This window comes from Amphiura filiformis, chromosome 13 (genome assembly GCF_039555335.1).
Source record: "Amphiura filiformis chromosome 13, Afil_fr2py, whole genome shotgun sequence".
In the NCBI taxonomy this organism is placed as follows: Eukaryota; Metazoa; Echinodermata; class Ophiuroidea; order Amphilepidida; family Amphiuridae; genus Amphiura; species Amphiura filiformis.
In genome coordinates, this window is record NC_092640.1 from 64,103,113 (window position 1) to 64,119,658 (window position 16,546).

At 36.9% G+C, this 16,546-nt stretch overlaps 1 protein-coding gene across 1 annotated transcript in view; it reads right to left on the reverse strand.

The window, feature by feature from the left end:
* LOC140167834 (N-acetylglucosamine-1-phosphotransferase subunits alpha/beta-like) overlaps window positions 1-16,546 on the reverse strand; it is a 59,988-nt gene that overhangs the window by 6,818 nt on the left and 36,624 nt on the right. The window contains exons 20-28 of the mRNA XM_072191125.1: window positions 12,961-15,080; window positions 11,808-12,010; window positions 10,666-10,818; window positions 9,609-9,780; window positions 6,863-6,948; window positions 5,650-5,748; window positions 3,176-3,343; window positions 2,200-2,290; window positions 128-202 (exon numbers count right to left, since the gene is read on the reverse strand). Coding sequence (XP_072047226.1) covers window positions 128-202; window positions 2,200-2,290; window positions 3,176-3,343; window positions 5,650-5,748; window positions 6,863-6,948; window positions 9,609-9,780; window positions 10,666-10,818; window positions 11,808-12,010; window positions 12,961-15,080 — 3,167 coding nt within the window. The remainder of the gene's footprint in view (window positions 1-127; window positions 203-2,199; window positions 2,291-3,175; window positions 3,344-5,649; window positions 5,749-6,862; window positions 6,949-9,608; window positions 9,781-10,665; window positions 10,819-11,807; window positions 12,011-12,960; window positions 15,081-16,546) is intronic.

Below are 16,546 nucleotides of genomic sequence, written 5' to 3' on the forward strand. Positions count from 1 at the left end.
TAAACCTACAGTAAATCTTTAGGAAGCACATATTAAAAAGGTTATTTTGTTTACTATTTTGCTGTACGTCCGCATGTGTTGATGTGATGTCCAAGTCTAGGCCACATATGACAGCTAATTATCATACATGTTGCACTTTCTCAGCGATGTCATGTGAACGCACTCTCCTTCTTGGGCAGCACCTTCTTTTTAGAGCACGAAGCTGAAAAATAAGGAACAAGGTTATTTTGCTTGATATGCATAAATTATTCAAATTGGGTACTTGGGTAACATGGAAAAACAGTGGCATGATCGACAGGAATTGTATAAATAGACATAATTTTTCACCAGGTTCACCGTCGCGTCGCGTTAAGTAGATAAGTAGCAAAAGTGATCCCGTCTGGGAATCGAACCCAGAACCTCAGGTTTACGAGACCTGCGCCTTAACCATTGGGCCACAGGAGCTTCATGATTAGGCTGCTTGAAATTCGAACTCGTGGCCCAGTGGTTAAGGTGCAGATCTCGTAAACCTGAGGTCCTGGGTTCGATTCCCAGGCGGGATCACTTTTTCTACTTTTAAATTATCATATTTTGGGCTGAAAATCGAATCAGATCGAGACCCTATGGCCATGCTACCCCCAGTTTCATCATCATATAGCTCTCAAGATAACTTGTTCATTGTCGGCAAACGGGGACCATGTACAGGGGGTGTAGAATTCAAATGTAGTCACCCAATCAGGTAATCCCATTTGAAATTCATACTCCCTGGGCACACTCCTTGTGTGGGAGATTAAGGTCATGTCTCCCATAGGAGGTATATATATATATGCTCATAAATAACTCTTTACATTTAAAGTTACATGATATCCCAAAATGGAATGATAATTGGTTTCTTTAAGCTCGACTATTACAAATGTTTGTGTATGCAGCGCTTGGTGCACATTTTTGGCACAATGGATTACATGCAGAATGTTTGATGTTTGCCAGGGGCTTAGCAAAATGAGCCAAAAGTACACTTTTTTGCCCTCCATGAGTGACACACATGACGGAGTTGATACTTTTTGGTTCTATCTCATTGCTTCTGGCACTGTAAATTCAAACAATTCTGACAGGTTTAATTGTAAAAACTAATATCTGTACATATACAGGGTGTCCCAGAATGATTTATACCGAGAAAGATGGCATTTTTTAGGTATGAGCAGCATTTCTATTGGTCATTTTGTTTTGCATTTTAAGTTTAACATATATTTAGCTTTCTCAGATTTTTTAGATTTTAAAAATTGGACATTTCTAGTAGAAGTTAGAGAGGATTGCGTAAAAATTGTGAATTCCAAGTTTTGACAAAGCAACCTATAATTGAAAATCAGTAAAATTACTAACCGTTCAGCACAAAGTAATGTTATGCAGTATATTGCTGTGTCATGTTCTTACTTCTACTAAATAGTTGATATCTATCGTTTATTTATGATGTAATGAAGCAATCATTGTATGGAATAAAGGATTTGCTACACTTGAGTGACCTTAAACTATTCTTTCTTTGGCGGCAGTTTTGCAGACAATTATTGAGGTGTGTGAGTTTCATCATTTGAAATGCCGGCAGAGATGAATTTTTCATAAAAGTGTAGAGAAGGTTCGTCCTTAGTGTCACAGCATGCATGCATTTATGTCCACAGTATATGGGCAAACCCACAGCAACGTAACGAAGAAGATTAATATTTACTGCGGAGGATCCTTGAGGAAGTTATATTCTCTGTAATAATGACATTTTTGGGTAAAAATTGTGGTAAAAATCACATAAAAAGTATGTTTTTCAACCTAAATATCTGATGTCATATTGATATGTTTCACGTAATCCCATATCAAGCATTATTAAGCATTGTAGCTCTACATCTGTGCCAAATTTGGTGTATTTCCTATCAAAGAATGTAGAATTTCTCCAAAATATTGCACAGTGCGACTGGACGATGGTGATAAAGGATCCATGTGTTATGATACATTTGCACTGTAAATTACACACATGCAATTTCGTCCATTTTCAGTAATAGCAATGTCACGCCGAAACGAATCAAGCTATTTCCATGAAAGTCACAGAATAAGTAGGAGACATGTGGGGCATTGTATTGCACATATTAAAATTAGATACACTGTTGACTATATATTTTTGATATTTTGTTCAAACACGGTATAAATCATTCTGGGACACCCTGTATAGCAACCTACCTGTGTTGAACAAAATGATGCAATACTGAATACAATAAGGCCTCCTAATGATAGATGGGTCCAGAATCTTAACCAATCCCGATATCTCCGCCTGCAACACACAGAAAACAATACCTTGTGAGTAATATTTGTTATTACATGAGTTTGAATTCTTGTAGGGTTAGGCCAAAAAAAATTTAATTGTTTGATTGTCCTCATCAGGCCGACCCTAATCTTAAAATCTGGAAAAAAGTTTTACTGCACAAAAGAATGCGACCCAAGTTTTAGAAATTCCAGAACTTTTTTTCTTTTAATTTAAAAAAAAATGTTTCTGCACACTTCTAAACTGTTTTACAAACATTTAAGAGATTGTAGCGAAAATATCCCAATTCACAACCATTTAATCATTAAGCCTAATCCTAAAATGCTAAACAGCCCACCCATAACCTGAAAGTGAAAGTATACCTACTGTAACTACTGCACAAATAACAATGTGCAATTTATTGTATATGTGTAAAGAACCGTTAAATAATGATTTTGAAAACAAATGAAACCACTTCACAATCACACAAGAGTACAAGATGAATTTGAGAGACGAGAAAGAAAACAGACCGCGTGCAACCAGTCAAAGTCTCAGCATCACCCGATGAGGGCCGATTGTTCCATGAAATGCGACAGGCGAGACTGCAACGCAATTACCACATATTTTCACGGTCTATCACGTAATCGCGAAGGCACGCAACACTGGCGTGATTGTTAGACATGGCATGATCGAACAATTGGCCCTCATGAATATGCGAGAACTCAGAGCATACAATACACATGGACTTTGACTGGTTGAACGCGGTCTGTTTCTTTCTTGTCTGTGTATCAAAGTGACTTTACTTACCATTTCCTGAATTCATCTAGTAGACATCTATTTCTATATTTTTAACCCTTTTTCTACGCCACCCTATCATAGGGTACCACATAACTTGACACAATGGTCCGTACTTACCATTCCCTTAATTCATCTATATGTAGAAATCTATTTCTATATTCTCTAGGAAGCTCAAATTGTGATATAATAGGAAATAACGACTCATAGAAGTCCTGTAGCACTGCCTTCACCATGCTAGAGTCTCCAGTCTCATGCTCTATGTTATCATTTAAACATATAAATTTCCTGAAAAACCAATATACAAAAATAAAAGTAATACATTTCTGAAGGTTGCCAATCATCCACATATGTGATGCGATTAAGCAAAATCAGTCGGAACTCGGAAATAGTACATTTTCAGTTTCTTATAGGATAGTAAAAAGTATTTACAAAGCTGCATTTTGCAAAAAACCCATTACAATTGAACAACCAGTTCCAAAGATAAGAGCAATTAAAAGAGTTTCCAAAACAACAGGAAACAAAAGGAAATATTTCCTTTGTTTGGCTAAATCTCAAAATCAATATTCCCGAGTTCCAACTGATTTTGCTTGGTCACATCACATATACATAAATATTAAATTGGAATCATTTAAAGCTATTCAACTGGACACATGTTTTTGAGTGGTTTTGGTATTGCACCATCCCCTATGTGTCAGATCTGTCTGAAAAACTGCAGGATTTTCAGCAAACATCAGAACCAGTCTCGTTCAAACCAAATAATACTTTGAGACAAAAGCTGGTTCACCCAGAATACATGCCAACCAAGGACAACCAGCAATATTGTCTATCCCATATACAATATGCAAGGACACACTGATTGCCAGGACTTGCGCATGGGAACTCTGCCATGTATATGCATTTGGACAGCACAAATCACACCTTTGGCAATAAAGATGTTGTAATTTTAGACAGAGATCACAGGTGGTACGAAAGGGGAGTCAATGAAGTGATATTTGTCAAGAAAGAACAGCCTTCACTCAACAGGGGCGGCAATCCTCGCATAATTGCACAAGGCTACAACTCTGTAATAAAAAACATTCTAAATAAGTTTGGCTCAAAAATCGACGACATATGGCAATACCATCTTGTCACAGGTCAATGACCAATTGCCGCCAGATTAACATTCGGCCTGAAGATGGGCGTAGGATAAGGTGCGACACCATAGTCACTCAAAAAATGTAAGCCCAGTTGAATGGTTTTATGATTCAAATTTAATCAATAAAAGCAAAATTTATGCTAGTGATAACTTAGCGGCTTGCTAAACCAGAACATGCTAAATTTAGTCAAAATAATTTAAGATTTGATCAATTTTAGAACAAGCATTGATATTAAACAAATGTTATCAGTTGAACTATTACAAAATTTTATCTTTAATCAAATTAAGTATTTCTTGGCCAAACTGCGTACATGTAGCTTGTACGCAGTGTACGGCGCGTGTATACTTTCTTCTGTATCGTGCTATATTTGTGTGTGTTTATCGCGGAGCCACTAGCGTTCACAGTGTTCCAGTTTTGCCAAGAAATGCTTGATTTGATTATAGTCATTAATCTCTAGTCACAGGAAGAGCCAAATATTCACCAAACACAATGTCACAGATGGAAGTGCCCACTCTTCATCGCATAAATACTGTACATTTTTGCTGAAGGATATTTTTGAGGTTACGAGGTTCATTAACATTTTCGTGAGATGATAAATTTGTGGTTGTAGATTTCTTAGTAATGAGCTTCATTATTGTGCAGTTGAGGGGCGTTTAATTTTTGGGCTGTGTAAAACAGCTAAATACATGAAAGTACAGTCCAACCTCTCTTATCCGGACCTCTTTTATATGGATCTCTCTGTTATCCGGCTGTCAAATCTTCACAGGAAAACATGTTTTTGATGATTTTACACCTTAATTCCATGCTCTGAATGCTTATAATGACATATGTATGTTGCATAAAGCACTCTAAAGCCATCTGTTAGTGTTATTTCCCCATGTTAAAACAATCTTTTGTTGTCACAATTTCAGTACTTGGGACAGTCAATGCAGAATTGCATGTAATTCACTTATCCGGATTTTTCACTTATCCGGCCAATGGAATTGGTCCCATCATGGCCGGATAAGTGAGGTTGGACTGTAAAACCACCATGAAAATTTCGGCTCATACAGTATTTCGTCCTGCATTATTTTGTGCAATACTCACCTAGACTAATTCCAATCAGCCGTCTACACTTCGCATGTACTGTGTATGCTTTGTAGTGACGACTGATTATCTTACAGGCCATATCATGACGGACTTCTGAAAACTATTCAATGCGACATTGGTTGTGCGCCGTAGCGCGACTGACTAGCGGTGCCCGTGTACAGCGTCGCTGTACTGCGCCGCTGTGACAAGATCGTGCTCGGAACTTCTACAAACAACAAACTCGTTCAAAAGGTCAATTTGGACACAACTGCGCATGCTCTATGCCACAGGAATCCTGTTGCAAAATCCGTCACATTTTTTCCACATAGCTTTCTCAGTCGTCAATCCAAAAGGTTGACGACTGAGGGCAGCAGTCTAAATACTCACCTAGGATTTTTTCTTATATCATCTAGTTGACCTATGACCTGTGAGACATTGGTGCGAATCATTTTGAAAGCTATTTCATCTTCTCCCATTAGTTCATGTCTGTAAAAAAAATAACAGATTATAGGAATAACATATTGACACACTCAAATAAAAACACATAATTAAGTACAATTACAGCATTTTCTTTGTCTCATCCTCTGCCTCCTCTCACAGTATATATTACACTCTGTGACATGTTTTTCAATAACTATAACAAATTCCAGCTAGTTTGGCTTCTTCTTTCCATCCTCCTTTATCTTCACACCCGCACACAACTTACATATGTATATATTTATATGCACACCAGGTTTATACATTTATATGGCCGTGTGTCTTAAGTTGGGAACCTTTTGCGTGACACCAACAAAATTCAAGAAATTTACGCCTTTTTTGATTCAAACGTTTGCCTTGCAAAAACTAAACATCTCACCCTATAAAAGTATACATATTTTTGAAGCTTTTGCTCCAATACATAGTACATACACTGACATTTAGTAATTACCTTTTTTTGCTTGTCTTTGATTGATAGTATTTGCCCCCCCCCCCCCCCCCCCCACACGCCCCTGTGTGTGATTGCTGCCAATTGAGGACACCCCTGTGTGTGTTTGCCGCCAATTGAGGCCAGTGTGTATTGCTATATAACCGCGGACGTATGTATCATGTTTTTCATCGCCTAACCTTGGACTAAATTGGCGGATTTTTGCAAAATTTTAGCCATCAACCGCTGACTATATTTTTCACACATTTATCTGCAGTTTTTAGGAAGTATTGCTCAAATGCATTTAGCATGCATTTGAGGTCTATTAAAGCAGTTTGAGACCGGGGACTGTCCATGGTTGCAGGTTAGTCCGCAGTTTATGAGTAAAAAATCTTGTGTGTGTCCTCGTTTGCAGTACACAGGGTTGCCAAAAGATTTCAGCCCGAATCGCGGGTCAAATAATCGAAAAGTCACCCAATTTCTCTCTTTACCATTGGTTTCTATGGGGCATGAAAATACCGGAAATCGCAGGAGCCAATGTTGAAAAGTTGCCCAATTTTTTTCTTAAGCATTGGTTTCTATGGGACAGGAAATTGTCAAAAGTCGCGGGAAAAATCTTCAAAAGTCGCCCAATTGGGCTACCAAATCGCGGGTTTGGCAACCCTGACAGTACATACTCTAACATTTAGTAATTACCTATATTTAGTTTGTCCTTCAACACTTTGGCCCATTAGTTGTATAAGAGGATCACAATGTGATACTAGCCACTTGGATACCTGGGGCTGGAAAAAAAAGAAGAAACAAATATTACAACAAATTGAGTTGCCATTAAGGGGTGGGGTATGAACGTTTGGACAGTATTTATTGTGGGACATTAGAGCACATCAGACTTATCGAGTTGCATTCTGAATACGAAGAATGTCCTTCTGATATCAAATAATTTTGATTTTTTGAAATTCGCAATGTAATACACATTTTATGGCAAATGATTAAAAATTGATATTTTTGATATTTAACAGTACTTTAAGTAAACTTTATAAATCTGATGATTTATACTTAAAGTGTATGTAGGTGGGATGAAAAGCCGACGGTCAATTGAAAATTTTGACCTTTCGTATTAAATGGATTTTTTTTCCCAAAACACAAAAAAAATTAGGTCTTTTTGGGAAAAAAATCCATATCTTCAATATGAAAGATCAAAATTTTCAATTGATCATCGGCTTTTCCTCCCAGCTACATACACTTTAAGAATATATCATTATTTATCAAATTTACTTCGAGGACTGTTATATATCAAAAATGTGAAAAATATCAAATTTTAATAATTTGTCAAAAAATGAAAATTATTTGATATCAGAAAGACATTCTTCGTATTCAGAATGCAATTCGATATGTCTGATGTGCTCTCATGTCCCACAAAAATACTGCCAAACGCTTCATTCCAGATCCCTTAACGCTCCATATGCTATTCTTCAAATTTATTTCAAAAAGCATTAGGGGGAACTTTAACTTGAGGATCCTATATTATGTATTGTGCATAAAGTGTCATAACCATCAAGATAAAAGGAGAGTCCACAAAACAATTCTTAATCCACTCGGGAGAGATAAGCCGTTTACACTATTCCATGCAAGTCATCACATGAATGGATTTTATGAGTGTGGTCACTCATCCAACACTGCCTTTCATGTTTATCATAGTTGTGCGAACTCCGCTACAGCTCATCGATCATCGATTCAATGACATTGTCACACAAATCAACCCCGGGTGACCCGTACCGCAAAGGGACAGTATAAGAGACTGTTGTGACCTTTTGAATCGGATCATTACTAGCGAAAACCTGATCGAATTCCCTCATTTCCTTCCAAAGTTACAGCAAATTTATGCATTGTTTCTGATCATAATTAGTAATACTTGTGGGGGTCTGCGGACTTTTGAACTAGTGGAAATGATTTGGAAAGGTTTTTCGAGACTTGCAATGTCATTTCTACTATCAGCCAAGATTTGCAATACGAAATATATACTGGCATTATAAAATTGCCAGAAGTAAATTGTTTTCCTTTCTTTATGATCACAGCCACAAACAAATTTATGTCATTCTGCATTGATTACTGTATAAGTGGCAATTTTTGCGATTTGCAGTGAGAGAGACATTTTCGCGAATGTTATTTTCGCAACTGCCCAGTCCTTCCCTACAGTGTTCGAAATATGCCTCAAAAAGTTACAGGCCAGCCAGGCTTGACCTTAAAAAGTTACCGGCCAGCCGGGCCGGCAACTAGATGCCAGTCAGAAAAGTTACCGGCCAGGCCAAAAAGTTACAAGCCAATGGCCGGCTGACCGGCCCTATTTCGAACACTGCTTCCCTATACTTGTAATACATTATAGCATATATTCGCGAGGTGTTATTTTCCCGGTTGGAGCTCTAACCGCGAAATTCACGAAAATAAAACCCTCGCGAAAATTTCCACTTATACAGTATAACCATGAAAGTACAATAAAGCGCTCCACAGACTCCGAGTATTGTACGTACAATATTGTATGTAACATATATATCGTTATTTAATCTATTGCCATTCTATTTCCAGTAATGTTTAAGTTCTAACGAATGTTTGATGACGAAAAATCGATAATATGTTACATACAATATCTACCAGAAATATATTATCGATTTTTCGTCATCAAACATTCGTTAGAACTTAAACATTACTGGAAATAGAAAGGCAATAGATTAAATAACGTATTAAGAAGTGAGCTGATAAGCAAATGTCGTCATAGCCGTGTTAAGAAAAAGTAATGTTTTATATGGTATGTTTAGGCCTATTCATTTTCTCCATAACCTATGTCACCACCTACCGTTGTAAAGCGTCATACTCGCGCCAGGTGTGTTTTTCGACACGCGTGCACGCGTTGCTAGGTTACGGAGTTTTTGGAAAGGCCTTTGATCATCGTGTTTTTCAATTTTAATTTATTCACCTGATGATCGCTTTGGCGTGAAACACAGTGTTGTGAAATGTATTAATATCTGTGTCTATATTTTTTTTTGATTAAATAACGTATATATGTTACATACAATATTGTACGTACAATAAAAAGTCTGAATACTGCTTAAGGGAAAGTCTGGTGGACTCTCTTTAGCTCTATTTTTATCTTGGTGTTATAACCACACCTTTGTAAGGCTTCAGCTTATAGGCTTTTTTCTCACCTCCCCAATTTCACTTGATTTGATCTTTTTTTGTAGTTATAAGTTATATGGAAACAAAGTTCATTTGATTTGATTTGATTTGATTTACTTACAGACACTCAATTTTGGGATTTTGACAACAAATGCCCCAGCTACACTATTTTGCTCTCCATGGCAAATTTATCACAACATTACGTGCAGGTCAATTCTGAGTCGGTACTCTCTGGGTCAAATCTATTTTGCTGTAACATTATATAACTTACCATATTTTGCTCATAATATTTTTCAGTAACCAAACTTGCACCTGCAGCATCTGATGGCTGATATTTGGAGCAGTTGATGATGATATTTTCAAGATTGGTGAGGGTCTTGAGGTCCAAGGGCAAGTCATAGAGACGAGTGGCCAGGGTTCGAATCTCACGGTCTGATAAAATCCTGTTTATGAATATAAATAAGTAAATTAGACAAGCGCTCAAGATATAACTGATCAATTTGATACATGTCATAGTGAGCAAACATTTTGTGAGGTTTTTAAACATGAATACATAGCAACCTACAAAAAATGTATATTTTTCAGCCCAAATAGCAGTGTTTTGGATGTCACATTCAGAAATGTAAGTGGCTTGAAATGACTGCAGGAATAAGTGCATGAATCTGGGTTATAAAGCCTCAAAACATACTGAAAATAAATAAAAGTGTGCAAATTCGGAGTAACAAAATGCCTGAAATCAGGCAAGTGCCTCAAAACTTACATCCTTGCAGATTTTGGTCCATGATTAGTCTGTCCATACACACACTAAGGCTGGGTACCCTGTGTGATTTATGGGCAGATACCTACGGTACTTTGGGTACCAGTATTACCACAGATCAAGTCAAAGTGGAGTGCAAATTTGCACTTAGAAAATATTATAAATGGTCTCAAACAATTGTGTGCAAGTAGTAGTGATATTTAGTGAAAATATATACCTGCAAAATGTCCAATTGTAAACCAAAGCTTTGTTTAACATTGAACTCGGGCCTCTTGTAATTGAATTTTGTGACTTGAAACCAAGTTTATCAACTCATTGGTGCTGTTGAACTTTTCACCAAACGTTTCAAGCAAACTAGGCTAAAACAAGGCTTATAAACATAGTAAATAATGTCCTATGGGTAACCCGCACAAGAAATTGAAACTGGGTATCTTATATAGGGATGGGCAACTACCAGAGAGCCTGTCAAAACATCCCAGCCTTAATAGACACTATGCACAAACTACAGTAATAGTATATATAACTTCTCATAAACAGTATTGTAATGTACTTCCAATGTCCTACTACCTACCCTGAACTATCTGTGTCAAACTCATCAAACACCTCCGTCACATTGACCTCCTTAGGTGCACCGATGATGTAATACATGTAGGAGAATGCAAACTGCATGTCTTGTGAATGCCGCACTTGATGGGATGAAGTCAGGTCATACTCCTTGGCAAACCTGTACGAATTAAAGTTAAACAATGTGAAGCAAGTTAAACTCATTTTACTCTTGCTGAGAAATGCATAATTCCAGTTTTATTCTTGACCGGGTCAGAGGTTGTTGTTATGCTCTCAGATTAATAAGTCAACAGATTGAAATTTTCCATGCCTGTGCCCTCTAAGCGTACTCTAATTCAGCTGACGCCGGTACAGCGTTCAGACCTGGCAACATTGCACAAAGTTTCTTTTGTGTACGCTCATGCTATTTGCGCTATTTTTGAGTTTGCTCACGCGGTACCTGACTTAGCGTCGATCCCCATGGGCAACATGCCAAGTTTCCACGGTATGGTTATGCTGGTGTTGTTTTGCTTGACCTGGGAACCAATGAGAGTTGTTACGATTTGAAATTACTTGGTACTCTAGGTCGGTAAGAAATTAAGATTTAATCTTTCCCTAGAGAAGTCCTTTTCAGAGGGCTGAGCTTTCGGAACTCTAATGAGTGCCGTCTTGAGAGTCATTGCGTGTCGTGAATTTTGGAGCATGATTCTTTGGTGTTTATTAACTGTTGGGTTGAAATAAAAAAATAAATGGTTGTCTTGTTTGATTACCAACATGAATAGCATATTTTTGTTCCTAGTGCTTTTTGGGTTTCTCTGCCTAAGCGTAAAAGAGACATTTATAGGATTTATTTTTTTGGTTTTGATCAAAAAGTTTGAATATAACATTTAAATGCTGGTTATGTAAAGGTCATGAACATTTTTAAAAATTACAACATTTTTCAAATGTCAAAATATTTTTTGGCAAACATGTTTACAAAATATTTTGCTAACGCTTAAATAGCATAATGTTAGAATGTTTTGCAGCAAATCTTCAAAAATATTTTAAAATTTGTATACGCTTTAAATAATCCAACATTTACAGGTTTTGGGTGAAACGTTTTGTGTTCACTGGGATATATGTTGACTTAATAATTTAAATAATTTATGTAAATAATATAACAGTACTTACTCATCTTGCAGTTCATTCATGATATCCACATCAATCATGTGAGGCATGTGCGCCGGCACTTTACGGGACGTGAACCCGAATTTGATGTTGTAAATCTTATTGACGTATCGTAGCGAGTCGCTAAAGGCGTCCATTAGTTTACGTTGCAAGGGATTCTTCGTTTCGTAGGCGCTTTGTGCGTCTGCGTTTTTCATTGACAACAACTGGATAAAGAATACAAATGTGACATGATCAAGCTAAATGAGTTGTTTGCAGAGCATGATAAAAATTCAGTTAATTTTCATTTAAAAGGATGTGCTATTTTCAGAGATTTATTTGCTGAAAACAGAATTGGACATACAGTTCCAGAGATATGGTCACATTAGTGTTGCTCAGAACAACAAAATACAAAGTAAGTTGAATACTATTCTTGGATATATGTGACCATCCACCACAAAGTGGTAGTAAAATCGGCTCTAGGTCATTTTCTGTTTATTGCAGATTGTGAAAGAATTCAATTTCAGCTTTAAAATGACACCTCAACCAGCTTCATCAGACATCTGGAAGTGAAGTTATGGTTCATTAAAGATCAAATTCCTAATATGTTTCACATAGAAATCCATATACTGTTTTAACACCATAAAGTATCATTTCCATCCAATTTTAGTTTCATTATTCTTTACCTAAAATGTTGAAATAATATTAGTAATAACTGTCAGAATGGGGTTCTGCCTATGTCAAGCAAGAATAACGAGATAAAGTGAAAGAAATCTTTGCACCCAGGGGGTGTAGATTTCAAATGGCATCATCCTTTCAAGTAATTCCATTGGAAATTCACACTCCCTGTGTAGAAGACTAATGTCACATGTTCCATCTAGAGAGTGTATAGATTTCAACTGGAATAGCCCATTAAGGCATCCACAATAAAATATGACTCAAATTCCGTTTATGAACTCTGTTGTTTAAAAATTTAACATAGCAAGTTTTGGTTTAAGCCTCCAATTTAAATTTCGCACCACCTTTTCCCTATACATGTACCACAATGCAATATTCCAGAGCAAACTTCTGCTGGCGACATTCTCCGCATTAAAACTTCAGTACAGAGATGAGAATATGCAAACACCTGGAATAGTGCATGATGGGAGACATTTACAAATCATTTACAAATCCATACCTGTGTTATATTATACAGCACATCATTCCTCTCCCACGGAAGAAAACTCGTCATCCTCGACAACTTCTCTTTCTTCTCCTCCGTCCTCCTCAATTCTTGTTCTGCATCCTCTGCAACATCATCCGCTAACAACGCATCTCTTCTTGACGATGATTGATCCAAAGTCTCATCCATCTTGGTTTTGGAAGACTTTACACTAGCTACACCAAATACTTTTTTCTTCTTCATATTCCCTCCTTCGTACCCTTCGGTTATTCTCATAGTCTCAAATTTACCGACTTTTACATTATGTACAATTTTACCGTTCACAGTATCTTTGGAAGGTTTATTTGGATTATATTTTACTATTTCATCGCTGGAAGTTTGCGATTTGGTGTCAAAGTGTTCTCTGAACGGTTCCCCATAGTCTGCTTTGGATACATTGTATCTAATATTGTCAGTGTCACTCTGTACAACTGATAAAAGTCTTCTGTTTAGTACTTGTTTATCGTCGATGCCATCTGCATCTTTTTTAGCATAAAATATGTTCATATCCCTCAATCGAGCTTGCTGGTTTTCAAAGTTATTATCAATATCGTCCGCCTTTTGACCGTCTTCCCTCTGCTCCCGATTCGGCTCAATATCATCAGCACCTTCATCATCTTCAATCTGTACAACATCGTCGCGCTTTTGTCTTTTCAAATCGCCCTCCCCCTGTAATTCTTTATCAGCTTGGTCCTGCTGATTAGGTCCTGCATTATTATCCAATTCAAGATTGGGATTAATGACATTATTTGGAACACCCCGTGGTTGTATACCGCCAATGGGAGCCTGATTCAGCTGTCCTTGATTAAGGTCAGGTATAGCGTTGTTTAGATTATTCTGATCTTGCAAGCCAACATTAGGTAATTTTGGATCCACATGTGGAACTTGCTGTCCTCCAACAGGATGTTGTCCTGCATTAAGTAGCTGCTCTCCTACATGTTGTCCTTGTCCCATATTTTGGAGTGGTTGTTGCCCTACAAACTGTCCTTGCTGATGAGCTACATTTTGACCCCTGGCTGGTGCTCCCTGTTTTAGAACCGGTACTTGTTGATTTGGCATTTGCTGGCCTCCACCAGGTATATGTCCTGGTGCAGGTTGCCTTACTCCCCCTTGCTGTGGCAAGCCTGGTACTTGTTGTCCTACATTGGGTATCTGCTGTCCCATAAGCGGTACTTGCTGTCCCATACCAGGTCCCTGTTGTCCCACTCCAATCTGACCTGGTGCCTGTTGCAACACTCCCCCTTGCTGTCCAAAACCTGGTTGTAGTCCTACATTAGGAAACTGCTGTCCCATGTTAGGTACTTGCTGTCCCATACCAGGTCCCTGTTGCCCCACTCCCATCTGTCCTGGTACAGGTTGCCTCAATCCCCCCTGCTGTCCGAAGACTGGTTGTTGTCCAGCATTAGGCATCTGCTGTCCCATGTTCGGTACTTGTTGTCCCATACCAGGTCCCTGTTGTCCCACTCCAATCTGTCCTGGTCCAGGTTGCCTCAATCCCCCTTGCTGTCCAAAACCTGGTTGCTGTCCTGCATTGAGCACCTGCTGTCCCATACCAGGCAACTGTTGTCCCACTCCCATCTGTCCCATCCCTTCTCCCATATTCTGCATCTGATTCCATTTGGGCTGCCCTAAATTCTGTAACGGTTGCTCTCCACCTACTGCCATGCCTAATTTCTGCTCACCACCCAACATATTGTCCTTTGCTTGTTGTCGTTTGTGAAGCCCTTTTTCTCTTTCCTCCGCTCGTTTTCTAGCCGACATTATTCTGTCAAGGTCAACATGGTCCTCTAATTTGGGCTTATGTTGTTCCATATTTGGAGCCTGCTGGCCCATATTTGGTATCTGCTGATGTTGTCCCTGACCCATATTTGGAACATGTTGGTCCATATTAGGAATTTGCTGTTCCATATTTGGATCATTTGGTTTTACATCCATGCCATGCCCTTGGTTTGGCATGGCTTTGTCTTGCAGATTGTCATTGTTCACCAATTGCGATTTCAAGGCGGCATCTCTCTTGGTTTTATAATCAGGTGATTGTCTGTATTCTTTGAGTATCTTTGTCTTCTGTTTCTTGAAGCCTTTCTCTGTCAGATCACCTGAAATAATCAATGAAGAATTAAGATTCAATTAAGAATTAATATGAATTAAGATCACCTTGAATGTAAAATTTCTCTTCTACCAACCTGCTGCTATGTCAGCTAAATCAAACAAGGGGTTAGTTACAGAACTACAGGCCTCTGGGCCTCAACTGTAATTCCTTCACTCATCATTGTATTATGCATTTCATTGGTTATTACATATTATTCTTTGTATCCTTATCATGTATTATTCTTTACTGTATCATGTATTACTGTATCATGTATTATTCTTTACTGTATCATGTATTACTGTATCATGTATTATTCTTTACTGTATCATGTATTACTGTATCATGTATTATTCTTTACTGTATCATGTATTACTGTATCATGTATTATTCTTTACTGTATCATGTATTACTGTATCATGTATTATTCTTTACTGTATCATGTATTACTGTATCATGTATTATTCTTTACTGTATCATGTATTACTGTATCATGTATTATTCTTTACTGTATCATGTATTACTGTATCATGTATTATTCTTTACTGTATCATGTATTACTGTATCATGTATTATTCTTTACTGTATCATGTATTACTGTATCATGTATTATTCTTTACTGTATCATGTATTACTGTATCATGTATTATTCTTTACTGTATCATGTATTACTGTATCATGTATTATTCTTTACTGTATCATGTATTACTGTATCATGTATTATTCTTTACTGTATCATGTATTACTGTATCATGTATTATTCTTTACTGTATCATGTATTACTGTATCATGTATTATTCTTTACTGTATCATGTATTACTGTATCATGTATTATTCTTTACTGTATCATGTATTACTGTATCATGTATTATTCTTTACTGTATCATGTATTACTGTATCATGTATTATTCTTTACTGTATCATGTATTACTGTATCATGTATTATTCTTTACTGTATCGTGTATTACTGTATCATGTATTATTCTTTACTGTATCGTGTATTACTGTATCATGTATTATTCTTTACTGTATCATGTATTACTGTATCATGTATTATTCTTTACTGTATCATGTATTACTGTATCATGTATTATTCTTTACTGTATCATGTATTATTGTATCATGTATTATTCTTTACTGTATCATGTATTACTGTATCATGTATTATTCTTTACTGTATCATGTATTACTGTATCATGTATTATTCTTTACTGTATCATGTATTACTGTATCATGTATTATTCTTTACTGTATCATGTATTACTGTATCATGTATTATTCTTTACTGTATCATGTATTACTGTATCATGTATTATTCTTTACTGTATCATGTATTACTGTATCATGTATTATTCTTTACTGTATCATGTATTACTGTATCATGTATTATTCTTTACTGTATCATGTATTATTGTATCATGTATTATTCTTTACTGTATCATGTATTACTGTATCATGTATTATTCTTTACTGTAT